This window comes from Danio rerio, chromosome 9 (genome assembly GCF_052040795.2).
Source record: "Danio rerio strain M-AB ecotype USA chromosome 9, GRCz13ab, whole genome shotgun sequence".
NCBI classification, from domain to species: domain Eukaryota; kingdom Metazoa; phylum Chordata; class Actinopteri; order Cypriniformes; family Danionidae; genus Danio; species Danio rerio.
Genome location: NC_141029.1, coordinates 41,902,990 through 41,928,040, shown reverse-complemented (window position 1 = coordinate 41,928,040; position 25,051 = coordinate 41,902,990). Strand labels below are relative to the sequence as shown.

The window sequence follows — 25,051 nt, the reverse complement described above, 5'->3', positions numbered from 1 at the left end:
GAAAACGGTTAATGTACCAGAGTTTGTTTGCCTTTTTGGTGCGGTTTGTTTGGAAAGGTGTGAAAGAGGCAGGTGCACACCGAATGCAGATTAAACAAGTGTACAAAAACCTGCTCGAAGAGGTGGTCTCGGTATGTTTCAAACCCTGAGGTGTTTGTTTATGATGAGAACTTGAACCTACCTCAAGCTGAACCAAATGCAAAAAGTACTTTGAATTTTGGACTAAAGCAGCTGCCGTAGTCACTGCTGCATGAGAAAAAAAGTTATTTGACAATTTACTGCAGTTCTTAGACAAATGTGGAGTTGTGAGGAGGTCCAGAGTGTCTGCTGACTTTTCCTCCACTCGTTGTTTACTTCTGTGTGTTGCTCACATGAATATGCTGTTCATTAATTCTGACCAATCAAAATGCAGTTCAGGAAATTTTTTTAGTCAATGACTAATGTGATTATTGTCACATGACTGTTTTTATACTGCAATATGTAATTTTTAACCTTGGTCTAGACCAAAGAAAAAGTACTAGGTGTGAGTTTAGAACAAGTATGTGTAAGAATGGGCGAGGCAGTGGCACATTAAGTAGTGCTGTCGCCTCACAGCAAGAAGGTCGCTGGTTCGAACCTCGGCTCAGTTGGCATTTCTGTGTGGAGTTTGCATGTTCTCCCTGCCTATGCGTGAGTTTCCCTCGGGTGCTCCAGTTTCCCCCACAGTCCAAAGACATGTGGTACTGGTGAATTGGGTAGGCTAAATTGTCCGTAGTGTGTGTGTGTGTGTGAATGTTTCCCAGAGATGGGTTGTGGCTGGAAAGGCATCCGCTGTGTAAAAACTTGCTGGATAAGTTGGCGGTTTATTCTGCTGTGGTGACCCCGGATTAATAAAGGGACTAAGCCGACAAGAAAATGAATGAATGAATGTGTAAGAATACTTGATGTATGCAAGTTCCTGAACTTTAAAAACATTACCAAGACTTTTGGGGTTAAGCAGTCTCCATTTAAACTCAATATTTCTTCCCCAGCATTCTCTATATCTCTCAATAATTGACCCTCCCTGCAATTTCATCATGCGGCTCTTGCAAGCCCATAATGCACTGCCTCTAGCCTCGGATTGGTGGCTGTAGATAAGACAGTGCATGGCAGCCGCAAGAACCTGCTATAGTGTTATGGCATAGACGCCATGTCTGGGGTCACACAGGCTAATTGGTTTGTGCACAATGGGAACAGATCATTAACCATGTCACCCTCGAGAGAACACAGTTCTCTCAGCTCCAATTAATGGGAATTTTCTCCACTACGAAGACAGCTTTAAGTAGACAGTGGAGCTGTTTGAGCTATTCTTTAATACCCAGATTTTCAAGGGCCTATCAAGGGCCCCCCCTGCAACACCTGAATATGACCCCAAGCATATCATTTCTAAAGCATTTCTGGTATTTAGTGTATTTTAATTACATTCTTGGCACACTCATTAGGGTGAACCAGAGTAGTCGTCTAATTTCCTCGTTGTGAAGGTCATTGTTAAAGTCTGTATGAAGCAGAAATTGGTGGAGACTTTTAATTTGGTGTGATGACGTATTTTCAACTCAAAGGCAATGTTGAGTGGGGGGTGGGGTTTCAGTTTTGCACTGGAGTGGCTGAGCATATTTCACCCTAGCTGTCAAACTGACTTCATCAGATAAAGACTGTAATTCCAGAGAGAAAGCAAATTGTTAAATATTGATTAAAGATTACCAAAACAAACAAGTTTTTTTTTCTTTTTTCCATTCGAATTGAGTTAACAAAAACATATTGATTAACTTCAAAACTAATGCCGTGGTCAAACTGCACTTTTTGCCCCTTAGACAAACAATCATACACAAGCAAATGTGACGGACCAGAAACTCAAGCTTGTGTGCTAAGTTTCACCGTTCGCTGCGTTAAAGTTCACGCATGGTGAACACTGGCCTGTGAAATTGCATTAAGTGGCTGTGTGAGATCAATCGAAGATCAAAACATGACCTCTCTGGACAAAAATTTAAAATATGGACCAATTGCATGCTTTTTTTTAAAAAGTCTAATCATCTCATTTAATCCCGCCCCTTTCTGCATTTCCGTACAACAGAATTTCACGCGCTCAAACTCTAATGTAACCGCAGCATTACAATGTGAGCAAGGAAAACAAGTAATTTTATTTTAAAAAATCTTTCTTTCTTTCTTTCTTTCTTTCTTTCTTTCTTTCTTTCTTTCTTTCTTTCTTTCTTTCTGTCTGTCTGTCTGTCTGTCTGTCTGTCTGTGTCTGTCTGTCTGTCTGTCTGTCTGTCTGTCTGTCTGTCTGTCTTTCTTTCTGTCTGTCTGTTTGTTTATATCTTTCTTTCTGTCTGTCTGTCTGTCTGTCTGTCTGTCTGTCTTTCTTTCTGTCTGTCTCTTTCTTTCTTTCTTTCTTTCTTTCTTTCTTTCTTTCTTTCTTTCTTTCTTTCTTTCTTTCTTTCTTTCTTTCTTTCTACATTTTTTCAGAGGTCAAATGGCCAGACTGGTCTGAGATGATAGAAAGGCACCAGAAACTCAGATGCTATCATGTCAATATGGACCAAAAACTCGTAGGAACATTTCCTGTACCTTGTTGAATCTATGCGACTTAGGAGTAAGGCAGTTCTGAAGGCAAAAGGGGGTCCATCTCGGTACTATTAAGGTGTACCTAATATACTGTATTTTAACTTTTACTGTTAAAAGCTATTTGTTACCATTTAATTAGTAACCAATAAAGTTGTGGTAACTAATAACCTTACCTTTTCCAAATTTGATAGTTATGCAGTGTGCACCTTTTGTAAAGCTGCTTTCAAACAATAATTATTGTGAAAAAAGCTATACACATAAACCTGAGTTAAATTGAATATCTATTAAGTCATTCTTAAACTTTTGGCATGGCTTCATCACATCGTTAAAGTTTGTCTTGACAAACTTATTATCCTCAGTTTATTATTAGTGCACCTCAGGTACAATATTTCACCGTTTAATTAATGGTTTGAAATTAAACTGCAGTAAATTAAAGAACTATAAACGATCACTTTAAATAGAAGTTCATTCAGAGGTCAAACCAGATGCACATAATTGAACGTGTTGTGCAGACGTATATTTATGATGCTTGAGGTGGCGTTTCGTGAAGTAGTTAATTAAGACCAAAAGAGATCAAATAGGGCAGACTGCTATATTAGTCTTCCTCTCGTCCTCATCATCATTCAGAGCAGGAAGCAGGTTATCAGTGCTGTAGCTCTTCATTTAGGGAGTACGGGGCCAAGATAAATTCCACATCATTGCAATCTAATGATGTTGCATCTCATGCCGATGTATTTACTGTAGGAATCTCATATAGAAATCTGACATGGAAATATATGCAAATTAAATAAATGACAAACAAGTTCTTTGATTTTACATAGAGTTAAAGTCAAAATTACTAGCCCTCCTGTGAATTATTTTTCTTTTTCAAGTACTTCCCAAATTGTTTAACAGAGCAGGGAATTTTTCACAGTATTTAATGTTTTCTTATGGAGAAACCCTTTTTGTTTTGTTTTTTTTGGCTAGAATAAAATCAGTTTTTATTTTTTAAACCCTTTTAAGGTCAATATATATTTATATTTTTCAATTGTCTATAGAACAAACCGTCGTTATACAATGATTTGCCTAATTATCCTATTTAACCTAGTTAAGCTTTTAAATTGCATTTTAAGCTGAAATATCTAGTAAAATATTATGTATTGTCAGATAAAAGAAATCAGTTATTAGAAATTGGTTATTAAAACTTGTGTTTAGAAAGTGATGGACAAATCTTTTTTTTCGTTAAACAAAAATATATACAGGGGCCTAATAATTTAGAAGGGCTAATAGTTCTGACTTTAACTGTTTATATCATATATGTACAATATTTAAAAAATTGTAAACTTTTTTTAACCATTAAAATTACAAATGTAAAGACATGGATACAGTAGATGACAAATAGGCAGTAGTCTACCAATTTTGAAGAAAATATATAGATATATTTATGTAGTTTGAAGTCTGTTTGAGAATAAATAAGTAGTCACTAACTTTATAAATTTTTATAAAGTTTTTTACTTCATGTCTCATGAGACTTGTTGTACATAAATAGAGGTGTCACAGCCAAAAAACAACAAAACTACACTTTATATTGGTTTCAAAAAAGAAAATATGTGAAAGATTCTGAGATAAAAAGTAAACAGGTGTATGTCATGGGCTTTAACAGTAGGCTTCAGGCACATGATCTTGAATATTTTGAGTACCTTGTAGAAACTATGCAATGAAAGATTACGGCAGTTCTAAAGGTATAAGAGGGTCTGGTACTAGTAAGGTGTACCTAATAAAGTGGCCGGTGAGTGTATATCACAAACACGTGAAATTCAATTCAATTCAATTCAGCTTTATTTGTATAGCGCTTTTACAATGTAGATTGTGTCAAAGCAGCTTCACATAAATGGTCATAGTAACTGGAACAGTGTGGTTCAGTAACTGGAACAGTGTGGTTCAGGTTTTAGTGTTTAAGTTCAGTTCAGTTCAGTTTAGCTCAGTTCAGTGTGATTTAATCATTACTGAGAGTTCAAACACTGAAGAGCCAATTCATCGATGCGTAGCTCCTCCAATCCTGAACCATGCGAGGCAGTGGCAACAGCGGAGAGGGAAAAAAAACTTCACCTGATGGGAGTGAAGAAAAAAAACCTTGAGAGAACCAGACTCAGTTGGGCACGACCATTTTAATTTCTCCGCTGGCCAAAAGTCTTGTGCAGAACTTCATTCGCCGTGGTTTATGCTGGAAGATGGCCTCAATGAAGACTCGTCTGTCCCTGGAGCGTTGCTGGAATCAGACTCATGTTCTCCACTCCCCACGACCATCAGCGCAGCAGCAGCTCAGGATATGGCCTGGTCCCGGATATGGAATCCTTGGGATCATCACGTCGCTGGTCTTGGATCCAATCAGTGACTACGCCTAATCTGAGGACCTCGGGATGAGTATCCCCAGGTGAAAATAGAGAATAAAGAGAATAATTAGCGTAGCTGCTGTTCATAGTGTATATAAGCAAGATGCAGAAGCCAGTGTGGAACCCGCTAGGTGATGCATTGAGTGTATGCTTTACTAAACAGATAGGTCTTTAATCTAGTTTTGAACTGGGAGAGTGTGTCTGAGCCTCGGACGTTATCAGGAAGGCTATTCCAGAGTGTAGGAGCCATGAAAGAGAAGGCTCGACCTCCTTTACTTGATTTTGCTATTCTAGGTACTACCAAAAGCCCTGAGTTTTGAGATCTTAAAGAGCGAGTTGGTTCGTAGCGAGACAGAAGGTTGGTTAGATAAACAGGAGCTAGATTATTTAGAGCTTAATCCAAATATGAACTTGTATGTCTCATATATATATATATATATATATATATATATATATATATATATATATATATATATATATATATATATATATATATATATATATATATATATATATATAAACAGCATATATATAAACAGCATATATTGCCATTTATCAGATTACTGTGTGGGAATTTAAGAGTGTGAGGTTTCGTTAGAGGCGGTTGGTTAAAGTTGGTTTGATTATCCAGAGAGCTACAGTAAGATATAATCTTGTCAGCTTACCTAGTGCAGCTAAAATGAGACACACTGCGGTGCGTCTGTTTCTGATCTTGAGTTGATAATGAATTGCTGGCTATTTATTCTTAAATCTGGAGGATAGACTGCAGCCGTTGACATGGTTATTATTATTTTTTTTGGGTACTCTTTCCTCTAAATCTGTCACTGTGGGGTGAGCATTTCATCAGCTTCATTCGCACAATCCTTGCCTGCAGCCTTTCTACAAAGGCCAGAAGATTTTCAGACAAAACACCCAAGGCGTTTTGTCAATGTTTTGGCACCTGTATCAGCTCAATTACTTAGCGGCCTCATCCGTGCATGGGATTGGAATGTGCTCCATGGCAGATTCCCATTTTGCTCCTCATCACGGTGTAATTAGAGAGAGATGGCGAAGATTGAATTTGCGAGGCGCTTTGCGTGGCACCGTCTACGGATCCCTCACTGGAGGGAACAGTATCTGGTAATTGAGAGGTGTGCTGGGAAAGAAGTGGAGGTTGAGGGAACAGCTGTATAGAGGTGTTAAGACTCATTTAATGTTGAGGGCTGACAGTGCTGAGGAAGGCAGGGACTGGAAATGGCAGCTTGCTACAACAGCTTTCTGCAATTAGAGGTGTTTTGGCTCGTGTGGCTTTTCTCTGTGGATGTGTCCCCTTTTTGATATCTTCCCCTCTTAATGTTGACACTGGCGAAGATTACAGTTTGCTCATAACAGCTTGGTGGCTTCTAGGTAAGTAGATTTAAACCCCAAAGTCCTAGATGCTTGGAACATGAGCCGAGGGAGTCATGTTGATCGGAATTATTAATAGAAAATGATGCTTACTGTGTTCCTGACATAATTTACTAATATTCAGTCATCAATGGATTGATTGGTTGTTTGATTAAAGAAGACCTAATATGCAACAATCAATTTTATAAGGGGTTTAAACACACTGTGTGGCAACAGTCTGTGAAAATAACCAGCTTCTAATGGTAAACATGCTATCTCCCTAAATTAGCATCCATCCATCCATCCATCCATCCATCTATCAGAGTTTGCTCTTAGCTGATGATTAATTAGAAGGTGTTTTTGACATGCTGCTTTGCATCAGAAGATTCTCGAACCTGGGGCTTCTTCTCGTTTTGTAGGGTGAGAGTGAAGTTTGAGCTCAGGTAAGTATTAAAAGCTCCCCTGAATTAGTTCTTTGGTCCTGTTATTGAATATTGGCAGTTGCCATGGCGTTATAGACCGCTAACTGAACGCATATGTTTGTGTGTTGGAGGCCTAGAACTAAATACGTATATACTGTGCCAACTAGGTTAAATCAATTCACTTATACTGCATATCTTTGGACTGTGGAAGAAAATCAGGGAACCTGGGGAAAACCCATGCTAGCATGGAGAAAACATGTAAACTCCACACAGAAACACCAACTGGCGTTTAAGAAGTAGGACTGTAAAATATATTGAAATTTTTAATGAATGGTTAAAAGTAAACAAGCAATCAAACCATGTTAAAGGGATAGTTCACACAAACGATTAACATTTCCTCACCATTTACTCACATTCAAGTGGTTTTATAAATTTTTTTCACCAAGATATTCTGACTAATATTGGAAAAAAAAGCAGGAATTGACTTCCTTCGAAAAAATTTTAAAAAGTTAATCGCCTTTTTTCTGTATCAGTGCTGGTAAGGTTTACTTTAGACGATGTGTAATTTTTTATATATTTAAGCATTAAACTTTTAATGCCATTTTCTAAAAATGTTACCACAAGTATGGTTTTACTTGACCTTTTGATTCAAATTAATGCTATATTAGCAAATTAAATAAAAAGTTGTAAGTCCTATATTTCATCAAAATGAATAAATGTGAAAACTATTGCCTTATCCTCAGATTTGAAAAGTGCAGTCTTTCTCAGTGTAGAAAGAAGGTAAGATTAGATGCATATTTAGATGTATCTGACATTTCATCATCAGAATATACCACATTCACTTACAGACATCAGATCTTCCACTGGGTTCTTTTCGGCCATCAAGAAGCTCTAAAATGCGGGTGATAAGAGAATGTTACATTATTTTCATAATTTTTTTTATTTTTGCCCAACTTTTTTTCACAGAATATCATCTGTCACACATTTTGCACACTGTTGAATATATATTTTAGTTTGTCCGCTTTAGCAGGCTCCCACAGTGTCTTTATACTGACAGTGGGCAACATTGTTATGACAAAATGAAACTTGTTTTCCGCCTGCTGTGTGTATGTATTGTACTGTATATTTTGTTTTGTATGTATTTTGCAACTGAATGTTGATTGCTAGATTACCCCTAGCCAGAAAAATCTTTCTGGTACCTCTGCCGTTTACTTTCTGCTTAAACAGACAGTGGCTAAACATAATCTAGTTTAATAATTTAAATAGTTAAAATGATTAGATTCCTTAATTCCAGAAACTTTAGTAGTTGGCGATTAATAAATTTAGGATACTTTATTAACAATTACAAAGACCAATTTCTCATTTTTTTGATCACTTTTCCAAAACAATCTTTGCAATTCTCATTACCAACTAATTACAGCTAATTACACATTTAAAATGCACAATAAAACTCCCCAAATACTTCAAACATTTGTCAAATCAGTTCATTCTTCCATAACACAAACTGTTGTTCATGCAAAGATCTGGGAAAACATGTTTACATTATTTATTATTTAGCAGATGCTTTTATCTAAATTGCCTTACAAATAAAACATTAAAAGCAATCTGAACAACAAAAAGATAAACAGTTTATAAGTGATGTGACAAGTCATACACTGTAAAACCCCAAACAACATTTGAGGAAATAAATTGTAACAAATCATTTTAAAAAAAAAAAGTAAAAACTGAGTTTTTTCAAACCCAATTAGTTAAGGCAACTCAAACCATGTGTGGAAACCGATTGCTACAAACCATTTGAGTTAACAACTAATCTACATGAGTGCTGTGAACTTACTCCATTTAAATAATGAGGTATTTAATTAACCCAATAACCTTCAACACTGAGTTCAAAACTCTTTTCATTCATTCATTCATTCATTCATTCATTAAGCCCCTCCAGCTGCAACCCACCACTGGGACACACCCATACATTCTTATTTTAGCTTACCCAATTCACCTATACTGCATATATTGGACTTTTGGGGGAAACCAGAGCACCCAGAGGAAACCCACGCGAACGCTGAAGAACATGCAAACTCCACACAGAAATGCCAACTGACCAGCCGAGGCTCGAACCAGCGACCTTCTTGCTGTGAGGCGACTACCTACTGTGCCACTGCGTCACCCTCAAAATCTTTTCAAAGAAGTAGAATTAGCTTTCTGTAAATTTTACTACACTAGTTTTTACATAAAACTACACTCATTTCATTTGATAAAATTGACTTTTGGGCTTTACAGTGTTGTTAATCTAACAAACATTATATCAAGTATGTTTTTCATACATATATATGATAGATAAATATAACATAAATGGAGACCACTAGTAATAAGTGAAGTGTTGACCAAAAAAAGAGACTTGAATATTTATGACTTGAAAATGCCTAAAGCTAGATAGACACGCAACAACCAATGTAAAGGTCCATAAAAGTTATTGTTGTGCCTCATGTGGCACCAAAATGTGCTGTTCACTACAAGAATGCAAGCATTTGGAGAATAAAATGTATAATTTTGTGTAACTTTCCACAATATTTATATACAGTTTGATATTACATATTTTAAGCTCAAGAAATACAAAAAATCTACTGTGAAATTTCAAAACTGTTCAAAAAACTTGTTTTTAAATTATGGGAAATAGGGCTTGGTGGCCACATATGTGGACAGCACATTTTAGCTCTTAAGTGGCTATTTAAAATATTTTGAATGCTTTATATTTTGTTACAGACTTACAGTGTCCTCCTGCAACTGATTTGCAGCATATGAAATGTCACAAGCACTATTTTTAACGGTCCAAAATGGGGAAAAAATGTTGTTTTTAATATCTGATAGTCAAATGTAAATGTTCAAAAAATGTAAATATTATATATACATTAAAAAAACAGTCAGGAAAAAGTGTTTTATATAAATTCGGACCCCGAGTCCACATGGACATGATTTTTCTGTAAAAGTACATCATATCAAAACGTGATAATTTGGTTTTATTTTAATTAGGTTCCAATAAGTCCAAACAGCAAAGAGAAATGAAAACAGCATGAAAACAAAAAACAACACCTTGGACCTTAAGAGGTTAACATGCTTTTTTTTTTTACGTTTAAAAAAAAAAAAAAGTAAAATAATGGTTGTTAAATTACAAAAATTTCCTGTAATCTTTTTGAGTTATTTTACTTTGTGTTTCCAAGTTCCAAAATAATGGATTTTTATTTTACAGTGTAAGCATGAACTGTTTAGAGGAATTGTTGGTTTACTTATATTACATGCAGATTTGCAGGGCTGAGTTGAAGATGAATGTCTTTCATCCAGCAAGAAATGTCTGTAAGTTTGTGCTGAGATGCGAGTAGCTATTGCTGGATCAAGTTTGAATAAAATGCAGAGTGTCATCAACATAGCAGTTGCAGGGATAGTTCAACTATTGTTTCTCACCATTAATCCATACTCACTGTTTTGAAATTCCTTTTTTTTTTATTTTTTTGAACACAAAACAAGATATTTTGAAGAATATTGGAAGAAAAAACAGCCACTGGTGTCCATAGTAAGAATACAAAGTTTGATGGATGTCTGTTCTTTTTTTTATTTATTTTTTTTATCTCTGCCATTCTTTAGTATGTCTAGTTTTGTGTTCAACAGAATAAAGAAACACAAACAGGTTTGGAGTCAAAAGTAAGTAAATGATTACAGAATTTTAATATTTCTTCAATTCATGTTTATTTATATAGCACTTTTAAAATGCAGATTGTGTAAGAGCAGCTTAACATAGAAGTTCTAGTAAATTGAAACAGGGTCAGTCCAGTTTACAGAGTTGACATTTGGTTTAGTTCAGTTAATTGTGGCTTAAGTTCCTGAAACACTGAAGAGCAAATCCATTGATGCACAGCTCCACAAGTCACAAACCATGCAAGCCAGTGGCAACAGCGGCGAGAAACAAACTTCACCGATTGTCGGAAGTGTACGGAAAAAAACTCTAGAGAAACCAGGCTCATTGGGCACAACCTACTCTGGATAAATTTTTTGTGCAGAGCTGCAGTCTAGGCGCCAGAGACTGAAGCATGCTGGACATCCATCATGGAGAAGCTGCAGGTGCATAAACTATCCCTTTTAAGGTTTCTTAATGACAGATTTTATTGATGTGTAGTTGGAGAAGAGAAGAGGTCCACACACTGAGCCCTGAGGCACTCCGGTAGCTGTTGCAACATGGACACCTCACCCATCCAAAATATCTAGAAGAACCTGTAAAAGGTAAGTGTGATTCCTTAAGTAGCCTTTATCTTGAGGGTAAACTGGAGCATGTGTTGTTTATCTGTTTCAAAAGTAGTGAAAAGATCCAACAAGATCACTTTACAATTCAAATTTCTTGAACAAGAATACACTTTAATTTTTAATACAAGAATGACTCTCCTTTTTCTCTACTGTTTGGAATCAACTGCAATTTCTGTTAAATAGTCTCTGTTTACAAAATCTTTCTCAAGTTGTTCTCTTTTGTATAGATAGAGATCAAATTGAAAGCTCTTGTGCAGTTTTTTTAGCTACGTCTTTTGGTAGTATTCAATTTTTTTAAGTTTATGTAATACTGTATATTTCATTGTAGAAAAAAAACAAGTCTTATAATGTTGTTATATTGATTTTAAGTTTAACTGTTTTGAAAAAAGTATGTTAGCGTAGACTGACCAGAAATATTTGGAAATTGTTCACAAATTAAATGAAATGGTATTTGTTCCTAAGGAATGTCTAATGATTCATAATTGAGCTCATACTTACTGGCAAAAAAGAAATAAAAATAGCCAAGTAGCTACTGAAAAAAATTTAAAACACAGAAGTTAAATCCATTAACATTTGTTAGCCATTTCGATTCAAACATTTTTTTTTATTAAAATAAATAAATAAATGTTATTTTTAAAAAATAAATACACTGTTAAGAAAGTTGACTCAACTTAAAAAAAATTAAGGCAACACATTTCAAGACATTTTTGAGTTTACTCAACTTAAGTCGAATCAAGTGCAGTAAATGGGTTGAAATTTGAATGAACGCAAATGTTCTTAAGTTTGTTGCCTTAATTTCAAGTTGAGTCAACTTTATTTTTTACAGTGTAGGCCTATATAACCAAATACATATTTTTTTATAAAAATAAATAAATATGTAAATAAATAATAATTAAAAATACATTTAAAGGAAATCCAAGATAGTTTTATATTTTTTAATTATTTTCACATTTACACTGTAAAAAAGTTGACTCAGCTTTAAATTTTAAGCAAACAAATTTCAGGCAGTTTTGTGTTGACTTAAATTTTATCGAGTCAAGTGCAGTAAATGGGTTGAAAGTTGAGTCAACTCAAATGTCCTGTAGGTTGTTGCCTTAAAGTATTAAGTTGAATCAACTTTATTTTTTACAGTGTAGGCCTGTGTAAATATTGTTATAAAAACAAATAAATATGTAAATAAATTAAATGATTAATTAATTTAAGGGAAAAATCATCCAAGATATTTTTATATCTTTAAATTATTTACACATCTGCACTGTAAAAAAGTTGACTAAGCTTAAAATTATAAGGCTACAAACTTCAGGACATTTTTGAGTTTACTCAACTTAAATCGAGTCAAGTGCAATAATTAAGTTGAAAGTTGAGTCAACTCAAAAATGTCCTGAAGTGTGTTACCTTAATTTTAAGTTGTCAACTATTTACAACCTATGTAAATAAATACATATTTATATAAAAAAATAAATTTATATCTAATATAATTAGGGTAAAAAATTATACAATTATAATAAATTATAAATATTAAATTATTTCAAATAAGAAAACAAAAAGCTTTAATTCATCTTGTATTCATCTTGAATACTGTTTTATCTGATATTAACATTAAAATGACCGTTTTATCTTCTTTGGATACCACTATAGCAAGTTCTGTCATCTAGTCTATAAAACAATCACTCAGTTTGAACATAATAAATCTGACTCTAAAACACTGCCATAATGGAGTCCCTATAGCAATGCCAGTGAACGCACAGCGGTAATGATCATCACAGACAGTAGATCACACCAGGTTCAGCTGGGCATCTGGAGATTTAAACGAATTACTGTCAATGTTTTACTGAGCTGACATTTAATTAAAGAAAAGCCGGGGATTCGTAGTTCATTTTCCTCATGTCAGACAAAGTGATTTATGCACTTGGTGTTCACAAGACAGGTAGTGTTTTTGCTTAACACAACACTTGCAGACATTTTCAGCATGACTGTAAAAGGATAATGGAATAGCAAACACGCTGTATCTCTAACAGTTCCTGCTCCCTCTTCGTCTGTGCAAATTCGGAGGTTTTATCAGTGTTATACCAGCACTCACTAACCCGGTGTTTTAAACAGATTGCTCGCTTCTGTAAGTTATGTTTGGTTGCACATCATGTCGTGTTATCAGTAAACAGCAAACAGAAACTGGCTTGCTCTGGAGATTACTCATTCTGCAGGTGCGTATACCAAATAATGTGATTACAAAACCAACTCTTAAGATGCCATGCGACCACCAGAGGGCATCCCATCATTACTGTCATGAGGTTTTATCACAGTCAAATTAATTTCAGGCTTCATAGGCATTGCAAAAGGTACACTTTTGGAGGCTAAACCGCTACAATGAAATGAAAAAGGTGTAGGGACAATATTTATTCAAAATTGTTTGTTAATTATTGAAGGAATCACAAGATGACAAGTACTACATTGAATTAAACAGAATAAAATTGTGTCTGAACATGTTATGTAAATGCAAATGTGTATATATAATTTTTGTGTTTTGATGTGCATATCAAATCAACTCGCACTTTGATTTATTTTATTTATTTTTTTATTTATTTTTACTTGTACCATGGTTTACTCTTATGTGGTATATATCTAAACAGTGTTGTTACAAGTTACTTTTGAAAGTAATGCATACCAATATTGAGTTACTCCCAAAAAAAATAACTAGTTGTGTACTTTTTAAAAAGTAATGCATTAAGTTACTGTTTAGTAACTTTTGTTTTACTTTATATTACCTCTACTTTTTTTTTTTAATAGAGGAGTTTTGCAATTAACAATGCACTGTATAACCTTCATTTACCTTAAAAAAAAAAAAAAAATAAATAAATACAAAAAGCCGCATACAGGTTATTGAAAGTTTAAAGCAATGCTTTTGCTACTTTTGTACTATTTGTCTTTAAAAAAAAAAAAATCACTGAAACAAACTCCTTTTCTTCAATGCACTCAAAATAATGAACACATTCTCTCATTGACTGCATGATTAAATGTGACTACTTTAGTTTTATTAATCAATTCATTAATTCATTTTCTTTTCGGCTTAGTCAGTATATTAATCTGGGGTCGCCACAGTAGAACGAACCACCTTAATTTTAATTCAGCAATTTATTTTTTTAAAGCTAATTAAGCTAAAAAGCAACTTGTATTACATTTTTTTAAAAAAGTTATTCAAATATTAGTACTTATTTTTTTTAAGTAATGCTTTACTTGTTACCTAGAAATGTAATTTTATGTAATGCGTTACCCCCAACACTGTATCTAAGCACATATCAATTTTAAAAGCACTATTGTATGTTGCTACATTAATTACAATGTATTTTTTATTAGTTGAATATGCACCTTTTAAGTGCCAATATCATGACATATTAATTTATTTTTTATTTATTTATTTATTTTTTTTAGTACAAGAAATGTGTTCCTTTATAATGGAATCTGATTTATTTCAAGTGTTCCAGTTTTTTTTTCACTCCCTATTTATGTTTTACTGGTTTTGATGGTCAAATTAAATAATTAAATTCTGGATTTTAAAAGTTTGTCTAATCAATTTAAATCATAAATCTTTTAGACTACAATTTAAAATGGCTATCAATCTTTTTTATATTTTTACAAACTGAAATGAAAATTCCAAAATGCCCTGTTATTTCTGTGAAAATGTGTGCAAGAAATAGTATTATTATTATTATTATTATTATTTTTATTATTATTATTATTATTATTATTATTATTATTATTATTATTACTACTACTACTATACAATAGTATAGTATACTATACAGTACTACAATATAGACACTGTGGCTTATATAACCAATAACATTTTACATTTAGATGTCATCTAAATGTATTAGAAGAATATTAGATGAATCAATATTTAGCAAATAGATTCACCAGCTGCAATAATCCACAGTTTATCAATAATATAATAGTGGTAATATATAGTCTAATCAAGCCAAAAACAACACCATTAAACATAAACGTTTAAGCATTTAACCCCATTTCATGTGCTTTACTCATCTGATGTATGCAGTAGCTTATGTTTTTCCATAAGGGGAAGTGAGACATGTTCATGTCCAAAAAACAATGTAAGTGTCACCCGTGCTTGGATATGAGTGAATTAAATGACACAATAGCTATAAATGTCACATAAAACGGTATTCAAACTCAGTGGAAACATGCAAAATTAAATAAAACACGTAACAAGCACCTGAGGTGTTCATTGTCATAGAGGTTTATGCTGTTAGCTCACGCTACTTGTAATGCGTTACCCCCAACACTGTATCTAAGCATACTGTAAATATTTTGACAGCACTATTGTATGTTGCTACAGCAATTACAATATATTAGTTGAATATGCATTTTTCAAGTGCCAATATCATGACACATTAATGTCATAATCAGTCATTGAGCAAGAAATAATGAAATTTGATTTATTTCAAATATTACAGTTTTTTTTCCCTCCCCATTAATGGTCAAAATAAATAATGAAATTCTAGATATTTCAAAGTTTGTCTAATGAATTGAAATCATAAATCTTTTAGGCTAAAATGTTAATCATTTTTTACAAAGTAAAAGACCAAACTTTCCTGTTATTTCTGTTAAAATGTGTGGAAGTATTATTATTATTATTATTTTTAAATTATTATTATTATTATTATTATTATTATGGAAGCACCAATATAGTGCCTTATATAACTAATAACTTTTTACATTTGGATGTTGAAAATCAATATATAGCTAATACTGTGAATCCACCAGCTGCAATAATCTATTTTTAGTAAATGACGATAGTCTAATAAAGCCGAAAACAACAGCATTCAAAATAAACATTAAAGCAAATAAACTACAGTGTATCTGTGTTCCATGTGTGATTTTTATGTTTTGTGTGTGTTTCACATGTGATGTGAAGCTCATGTTTTTTTTTCTTCTTTTTTGTTTTTTTCTGTAAGGGCAAGTGACTTTTAGAGCAGGCATGAAGTTTATGTTTCCATCTCCGAAAAACAATGTGTCACTCGTTCTTGAATATATGTACATTAAATGGCACAATAGCTTTATATGTCACAAAAAATGGTATTCAGACTCTAATTGGAAACATGCTAAATTGAATAAAACACATTCCAAGCACCTGAGGTGATCATTGCCATTGTAGTTTATGCTGTTGTTCCAGCTATGATGTTGCATACTACAAATAGAAGCTCTTTCTAAAATGGAAACTCAGGTTATGACTTCAACTCCTCCTAAAATTTAATATATATATATATATTTTATTGCATGTTGCAGTATTGTCTGATGTGTTGTTTGATTTGTCCATTCAGCCAAAGTATGTGACATTTTGAACTATACAGCTAATTTTATTTTCATCACTGGATTCTGCATCTCTGATAACGTTTCTGCATCTTAATTGGTACTAGCCACCTTTGCTTAAACAGCTTTTTATATAGTACTTTTTTTCAAAGCAGCTTTAAATGAATAAACAGGAAATACTAATTGATTCCCATTCATAACAATACTATTGTGTACAGTACAGACAACAGTCATTATACAGCTCAAATCAGCTCATGCGAGTGTGAAAAGATGGTACAGAGGTTTTGAGTCACGGCTATTGATAATGTTTTGGTGTTTAGATCAGTGAGATGTTGTGTTGGTCTGTTGGATGTATAGTTTTTAGACATTTCTCAGTGACAGTCTTCCCCTTTTTGGCTCATGCTCAATTTCCTCTGACTTCCTGGAAAAATGTAAAGGTCAGAATTGCTGAAGTCATGAGTGATTCTGTGAGTGAAGGGGTTTGTGTGGTAGCATGTTTGGGTAACTTTTCACGTACAGTAGCTGAATGTTGGTTGTTTTTTTATTGAAACTAATTTTTTATATTAGGATCACATCTATTTTACATTGAAATAAAATTGATAATTAGTTTATGTCCACCAGACAAATCATTATCAGATGTCTGGTAGATTTTGTTGAAGGAAGGCTTTGTAACCGCTGAACCCCCCTTGAGTTCCTTTTACGTGACATTTATACCAGTTGTGGTTATTTACCATTACTACCATTTCCATTCACCTCGAGCGAAAAAAAAAAAAAAACATCCAAAATGATGACAGAAGTTTAGATGATATACTTGAAGGACGCTGTTTTAAACATCTGACCTTCTAGGCTGATTAATCTATTGATGGAAAGGAAAGTGTAGGGAATGAGATCTGAATTGGAGCTTTTGCTAAATGGTTTTGACATTTAAGACAATTTGCTTGAGCAAGTTGAAAGTAAAAGGAAGACTTTTCTTGCCTTTGAAACTTTCCAAAAAGGTTTGCAACTAAACAGCTTGACAGCGGTGTTCAAAGGAAACATTATCACTGAGTTGTTCTTGCGCTTTTCATTATTTTGTTTCCAATTTGCACACTATAAAGGGATGTTTCAGCCAAAAATGACAATGTGACAGTTCTATATTCATTTACTCACCTTCATGTCCTTCCAAGCCTGTGTGACTTGAATTGGTTTGTGGAAATACAAATAAGATGTTCAGAAAAATGTCTTAGCTGTTTTTTTTCCCATATAATGATGATAAAGTTGGGAGCACAGCTCTTGACCTTCGAAATTGCATACAAAAATCATTGTTTTATGAAGCAGACATAACTTGATTAATTAATAAGTGTTGTACACATATCTCATTTAATAATAATAATAATTATAATAATAATTCCTTTTATATAGAAATATCCTCATCCACTAGTGCAGTGACCACCTGGATGACGAAACAGCAGCCATATTGCGACAGACTACACACACCAGCTGATTGGTGTGGAGGAGACGAGGAGTGATGAAGCCACTAATGATATGTGGATGGTTAGAAGGCCATGATAGACAGAGGCCATCATGAGCAAATTTGGGATTTTTTACGACCACAGAGGGTAACTTCTTTGAGCAGTAAATAGTTCCAATCAATATACCGGGGCATTAGGACCCACTTAGACCGCAGGTTGAGCACCCCCTGCTTGTTTCACTAAAATCACTTCTGGCAGCAACTTAGCATTCCCATTTGGTCTCCCATCCAGGTACTGACCGGGCGCATCTCTGCTTACCTTCAGTGGGCAACCATGTGAGAGTTGCAGAGAGCTAGCTGCCGGCAATATTTAGTATATATGTTTCTGGCAATGTGTGCAATCCAGGTATTGTATAGAATGCCTGATGATTTAGGCAAAGTAGGAAACATCAGCTTTTTGTAAAGATTTTGCATACATTTCTTAGACAATCTATACAATTCCTAGGCATTAAACGGAATAGAATGACAAGTATCATTTAGGCAAAGTGTGAAAAGAGCACAATAAAATATGTAATGATCAGTAAAGGCTTTTAAAGTAGAAGGAATACAAAATAAAGCATACAGTATGATGTTGAAAAACAATAAAAGCAGAACGAAGATTGAAGTATTTATTACAGGAGGTAAGACTGGAATGGCGCTTAGAATTGTACTTTATTTTCATTCAAGAACACTTCACTTTGGCACTTTGGTCTTGCACATTCATATTTCATGAATTAGTGAAAATCCTCAGCCGGATAATATACACTATATTGTCATAATATTGTTTGTGATGTGGTGGTGGAACCTTGTACTGGCAATACACCATCTTACATTAATGTTCAACACTCCCGCATGACAACTCAGCATTCTATAGAAGACAATGTATAAAGTAGCAACCATTTTATACTTTGTTGTTTGATTTTAGGCATTCTATAGATACAATAGGCATTCTATAGAATGTAGGATTTCACACATTGCTGGTACATTCAATAAAATATTTGGTCACACTTTATTTTGATGGAATTTAAGTTACATTGCAACTAATTCCCATTCGATTATAAGTAGACTGTTAGGTTGGGGTTAGGGTTAGTCTAAGTTAACATGTACTTGTAAATGTTCTTATAGTCAGTTAAATGTCTGTTAAAAGAGCAGTATCAACTAATTTTCACAATCTATTTCCTTTTTTTCTTTTTGCGAGAGAGCGTATTTACCCTGAGCTGCACCTTAAACCAGTGTTGGTGGTGGCTAGATGGTGCAGCGGCTGAGCTCTTCTCCACATCCAGAGGTGAGTTTCCCAAACAACGACATAACTCACGGCTGTACTATTATAGTACAATTTATTGTTTGGGAAAAGAACAATGTAGTGATGAGTGTTTCCCCAAAACCCATAGTTTCTCTGTCGCAGGTCCATCATTTGAACCACGTTACTTATAATATAAAACGGCCATAATGATGCTTCAAATTGGGTGGTAAGAACTTAAGAGCAGAACATCATAGTTTCTTTGAGCAAATTATGTTGTTTTACAAGCACACGCATTTTAAAAAAAATCCAATATTAGTTTTGGTAAAAACATGCACTCGTTTTCCATATTAATTTAAATATATGTAAATGGCACATTTAGGGCTTATGTTTCATTTACAAATTTTACTGAGAATATTCTATTAAACTTAAAATAACTTACAAAAAGCTAAAACGTATTCTAATATCATATACAAATCATAAAAAAATAAATATATAATGCGGGCGATTTATTAAGAAATGAAATTTAATATTTATTATTTATTAGGAAATATTTTATAATAGTTTTTTTAGGGGTTTTTCACATTTATTTGGAAAGAACAGTAGAGACTGCAGACAGGAAAGTATTGGGAGCAGAGAGAGGGGATGGGTCAACAATGGAACTCAGGTTGCCGTGAACACCATGGTGCTATATGTCGGCACACTTAACCACTAGACTATTGGCTATTAGGAATTTTTTTTACACCAAAATACACCATAAAGACATGACTTTAATGCTTTTTTAAAATCGTTCCAAAATTTTTAAACAGACCTAAGCCAAAGGAAAATGAGTGAGTGAAAGAATAAATAAATGAAGTTGTCAACTTAACAGTTCCAAGTTACTCACATTTTAAAGTTGTCAACTTCTCACTTTTGTTTTGTGGTTTACTCATTTTATTAAGTAACTTAATGCTTTTTACAGTGGAAATCAAATTTTTTATATAAAAAAATAATTGAATACATAAATGCATACATTAAAGAAAAAACTATATATAAGTATATTTTAAGTATTTTAGTGACTCTTAAAGCATTTGCAAAATGTCCTTCCATTACTAAAAAGCATGCATAGTATTACATTTATATCTATTTTCCAGTTTAAAATTGAGCTGAATGCATTCTGATGTAGTCATTATTCATCGAAATTAACAACAATATATGTCATTATTCAGTTTCATTTGTATAGTGAAGAGCAGCTGCTTCTGTGTTACACTGCAGAAAAACTGACTTGAGGATGATGAATAAATGAAAGGAAAAAAGGGGCGTTGAACTTGTTCAAGTCTAAGTATTGTCAACATTCTTATAACTTTTCTCAATTTATATCAGTTTCTTAAAATGAAAAAAAAAAGATAATGGATGAAAGGAAGGCACAGCAAAATACCTAAAACTGACAAGAATTTTACTGAAAGGTAAAAGGTTAATGAGTGCTTGTGTTGTTGAAAACACTGCAGCAGCTTATATCTGTGCAAAAGTAAAAGGTCAGAGCTGTATTCACACAGAGGCTTTATTCATCCTAATAAGCATTCAAGTGCAGCTACTCTGTACAGCACACGCTTTAATGCTGCTAAGGATGAAACAAAGCCAAACATTAATTGTTGGAGAACCTGCACACTTCGTACACACACACACACACACACACAAACACACACACACACACACACACACACACACACACAAATAGTGGCTGAAACTTTAAGGAGTGTTGGCAGAACTGTTGTTTAGCTACTGATAAATCATTGTGAAATATAGCAATCAAACGCGCAAAAGTGAAATATTGTGTTGGAGTGCAAGCCAAGTAAAAGGAAGGTCGTTTTCTTCCAATATAATTTTGGCAACCGGTGCTTTTTAGTCATCATCAATCTTTAAGATTCTCACAATTTTCAAAACCTTTCTCAGAAGGTTTTTTTTCTGTACTACTGTAAAGAATTATGACATTTTATATTTGTGTGGTGTCTGCATAAAATTTGTCAAAAGAAAATAACGTTTATGCAAATAAAATGTCAGATTTGGGGGAAGTAATGTTCCATCATCATTCGTTGTAACTTTTATCTAATTCTGGTCTGCACTCATAAAACAAACATAAGAGTGAACAATGTTACATTTTAACCCCTTATCATGTTCCAAGTTTCTGAAAAATGTAAATGTATATATATATATATATATATATATATATATAATATATATAATTTTTTTTATTTCTTTTTTTTTGGACCAATGGATATCAGGTCAGAACAGTTGGACTTCCCAAACTTTATATCAACATGAAATACAAAAAACATTCAAGACTGTTGTAAGATTGTAACTTTTTTTACTTTAGTTGTATAGATTGCACATTGTTTATAACTTTAAACATTATCTTCATCTTCCTCATCACTCCACAAGATGTCCATATCTGAGATATTTCTTATCTGCTATATGTTCAAGAACTTCAAGATCTGTATATTCTGCATATGAAATTGTTTCAGCGATGAATTAGTACATTGATGTAGTTAGCATTACTGGCTTTAATTTCAGTAGCAGATTTTGAACCCATTGCATATTCAAATGGACAGACATATTTGGAAAAAATCATGATCTAAAACTTTAATTTAATTAAGAGCTTTAATTAGTAAGTGCAATCCCTCTTTTTGTTTACAATCTATGAAATATTGGCAAACAAATCAATAAATATGAACAAAAACATTGTAAATATAACTTGAAGTGAAGTGATGCCATTCTGCTTTACAGTGTAGTGGATTGTTTTCAAAATACCACATGCCGAGCCTGATGACAAAATTGTCCATTATCATGGACTGCAGGCTTTAAAGAGCCCCTATTTTGCATTATAAATGGTCATTTTTTTTTTTTTTAGTTTTGGGGGTCTCCAACACCATGCTGAAAAAACACTTTCGTTGTCTGATAATATGCATTTATTTTTACTTAAATATCTCAATGACTCCCATATGATTCGTTCAGTGAGGCTAATCCATCATTTGTGTGAGGCTAACTGCACTGATTGGCCCGATTACCCAGTCTGTTGTGATTTATCAACTGCGTTCAGCACGAGATGGAGAGAAACGCCCAAGAAGTACTCAGAGCACAGATTATATGTGTAAGATCTACAACCCCAAGTAATAACAATGATATACATTCAGTATTAATCCACACAGTGGCAAAAGTTGAACTATTTTGAAAATTGACAGCGCAGTTGGTTTGTAGGAACAGCTGGTGGTGGTCATAGCAACAAACAGCAGGAGATTGCAAGCACAAAACACATTTGAATTGGTAAAAGAAGAAGCATGGGTCACGTTTTCAACGTGATTTTGGACGTGATATGTGAAAAAACCCATACAGATTTAACCTGAGAGTTACATTACAAGCATCTATATCTATAATAGATGAGTGATTACAAGTCGTGTAGACCGATTACAGGTTACAACACACAGTTAAATACATATTTTGCAAACTACTGAAAACAAGGCAACCATTTTAATTACACTTTACATTGTGTAGGAAAGAGAAACACTTACAGGATCTAAAGGAAGAAGAAACTGGTCCATACAAACTCTGTAACAGTTACTGACAATATCCCATACATTAGTAGTCTTTGCTGATCTTTTTTTTAATAACAAACAGCGGGTGAATCCCACGCTGCAGGGTAAGTTATTCTATCAATCATCAGAAGAATGACAGGAACAAACACAGCACACAGTAGGCTAAACTGTGATGTTGTTGTGAAATGAACTTCAACCCTTTATTCCCCTCAACTGCATGTCTGGCCATCTCACAGTGATAGTAATCTTTGCGTAATGATCAATCCCATGATCCCTCACACTTCGTTAGTGTCTAAAGGGAAAGGCGCGTTCACGTTTTACCGGATCTGGTAGTTTATATTTGGTGTTATTTTGTGTCGTCGTTGATACGAACAGGCAAAATCTTCAGACGAACAACAAATCCTTTAAATGGCTCTTGAGTCAAATCTTTTTATTACAAAATCTATATTTTTAAACAAGGCGCACTTTCAGATTTAACCCTCAGCTGGATGTTTTCATTCCTTTAGAGCTGTGTTGAACACTGCATGGAAAGTCATTTTTAAAAACCCATAATAGGGGCTCTTTAAATAAGATTATATATTCAAAAGGCGGCAACACCAAAGCTCCAAAAATGCAAATTTATTAATTTAAAAAAGCTGACACACAGCATGTAATGTTTCGAGCACACGGCTCTTCATCAAACAGTGTTCATCACAGTAAGGTGCTCCTTTTTGTACACTTCCGGATCACATGATCTCACAACAAGAAAAAAAAAAATTAAAGAAAATACACATTTATGAATTAGAAAACTTAGATATTTAAAGTGAAAATACAAAAACAAACCATAATATTGCATCACAAATTATAAAAAAACAGAGTATAACACGGAAATACAACAAAATATACAACAAAATACAACCAAATAACATTACTCAAACACCTATAATTAAACATTCAAGTATTATTAAAGAAAAGGACTAATGTCAAACTCCTCTTTTAAACCTTTTGGAGACAACGTGTCTAGAGTGGAAATCCAAAAGACTTCACGTTGTAACAGCAATTTGTTAAGATCTCTCCCCGCTCCCGGCGTGGATACTTTACAACCTAAATCCCTATGCATTCTAGAGTGGAGACAGAATGTGTCATAACTGAGAAATGCTGGGCAACAGGACTTCAAGCATCATGATGTCGAAAAGCACATCGATGTTCAGAAATGCAAATGTTTAAAAGGCTTCTTACCTACATAACATAGACCACACGGGCACCGCAACATATAGATTGGAGATAAATTAATTTTATCCAATTAATAAATTGTATAAATTAGATGAAATGCTAAGGAACCACAAAAAAAACATGAGCTGACATGTGATGTCCATTGGGGTCTGGGAAATTGCTGACAAATGGATAAAACCTAGAGGTTTAAATGATAAAGAGTATTGTATAATTTTTTATATATATATATATATATATATATATATATATATATATATATATATATATATATAATATTTTTCAAATATATTATATAATTTATTTGTATTAATATATATTATAAACTAAAAACAGTTAAACTAAACAGTTTGTCCATCTTTTGTCAATAGATTAATCTTCTTTATGAAACTGTGATTTTGAACCACGTGCTCATGCCAGTAAGAGTTATTTTTGTTTTCAAAGGCCAGTCACTGTAGTTTTGCAATGACTCTTAATTTGCCTAATTGCTTTTTTTTTCCAAGGATGACTCAAGACTCTTTTTATGAGTGGAAGTGGTTTGTTAAAATAAGCGTACAGTGAAGTGAGCATGTGACAGTCATATCTCACCTGGATGATGGCAGTAGCACCCACACAATACTGGAAGTGCACAGGTGCTATCGCAACACAAACCCCAGGAGAGTTTCTCCACAGCCCACCTTACATTCCCCTACATGGGCTTAGCGCATACTGTTTGAATAGGAGATGCAGAGCTGATAGGGCTGAGAATGAACATTGTGGTCTGGGGTGTTCAAGTCAAGAACCCGTGTAGACACAAGCATCACTTTCAAGAATTTTGTCATAGATCTTGACAGATTGGCTTGAACAGCGCTGGAGACTCGTCGAGTTTATCTTGAGAACTGATATTGAAATGACGGTGCCTGTCTGCTTAGTTGTTTTGACCTCAGTCGAACTTTCATCCCATCTACGAAATGCTCTTCAAAGCAGACACGAGCTCTGCAGGCTTTAACTGAGGCACCGCATGCAGCACTTACTCACGCGGTGTATAGCTGTACTTACACGTCAACACTTCGCACAGTTGTTAATGCGAGTCCCACAGTAGTTTCGCTGAAAATTGAAAGTAACACATTTTAGGGTTCACAAATGTAATCATTAGTGGTGATGAACCCGGAGGAATGTTTTATTGCTCAGAGGTTGCTGTTTTGGTTGCT

General features: G+C 33.9%; 1 protein-coding gene across 22 annotated transcripts in view; it reads left to right on the top strand.

Annotated features, from left to right (window-relative positions):
* The window catches only part of ikzf2 (IKAROS family zinc finger 2), a 397,036-nt gene that overhangs the window by 281,701 nt on the left and 90,284 nt on the right, over window positions 1-25,051 (top strand). For 9 of the 22 annotated variants that reach the window (XM_087265822.1, XM_087265826.1, XM_087265825.1 and 6 more), the window contains 2 exons: window positions 10,905-11,008; window positions 19,042-19,128. In XM_087265822.1, the coding sequence (XP_087121948.1) occupies window positions 19,093-19,128 (36 nt within the window). In that variant the 5' untranslated portion in view covers window positions 10,905-11,008; window positions 19,042-19,092. Of the gene's footprint in view, window positions 1-10,904; window positions 11,009-17,755; window positions 19,129-19,248; window positions 19,313-25,051 lie in introns of all 22 variants that reach the window. The other 13 variants (XM_087265836.1, XM_087265830.1, XM_087265814.1 and 10 more) reach the window with 7 other exon arrangements.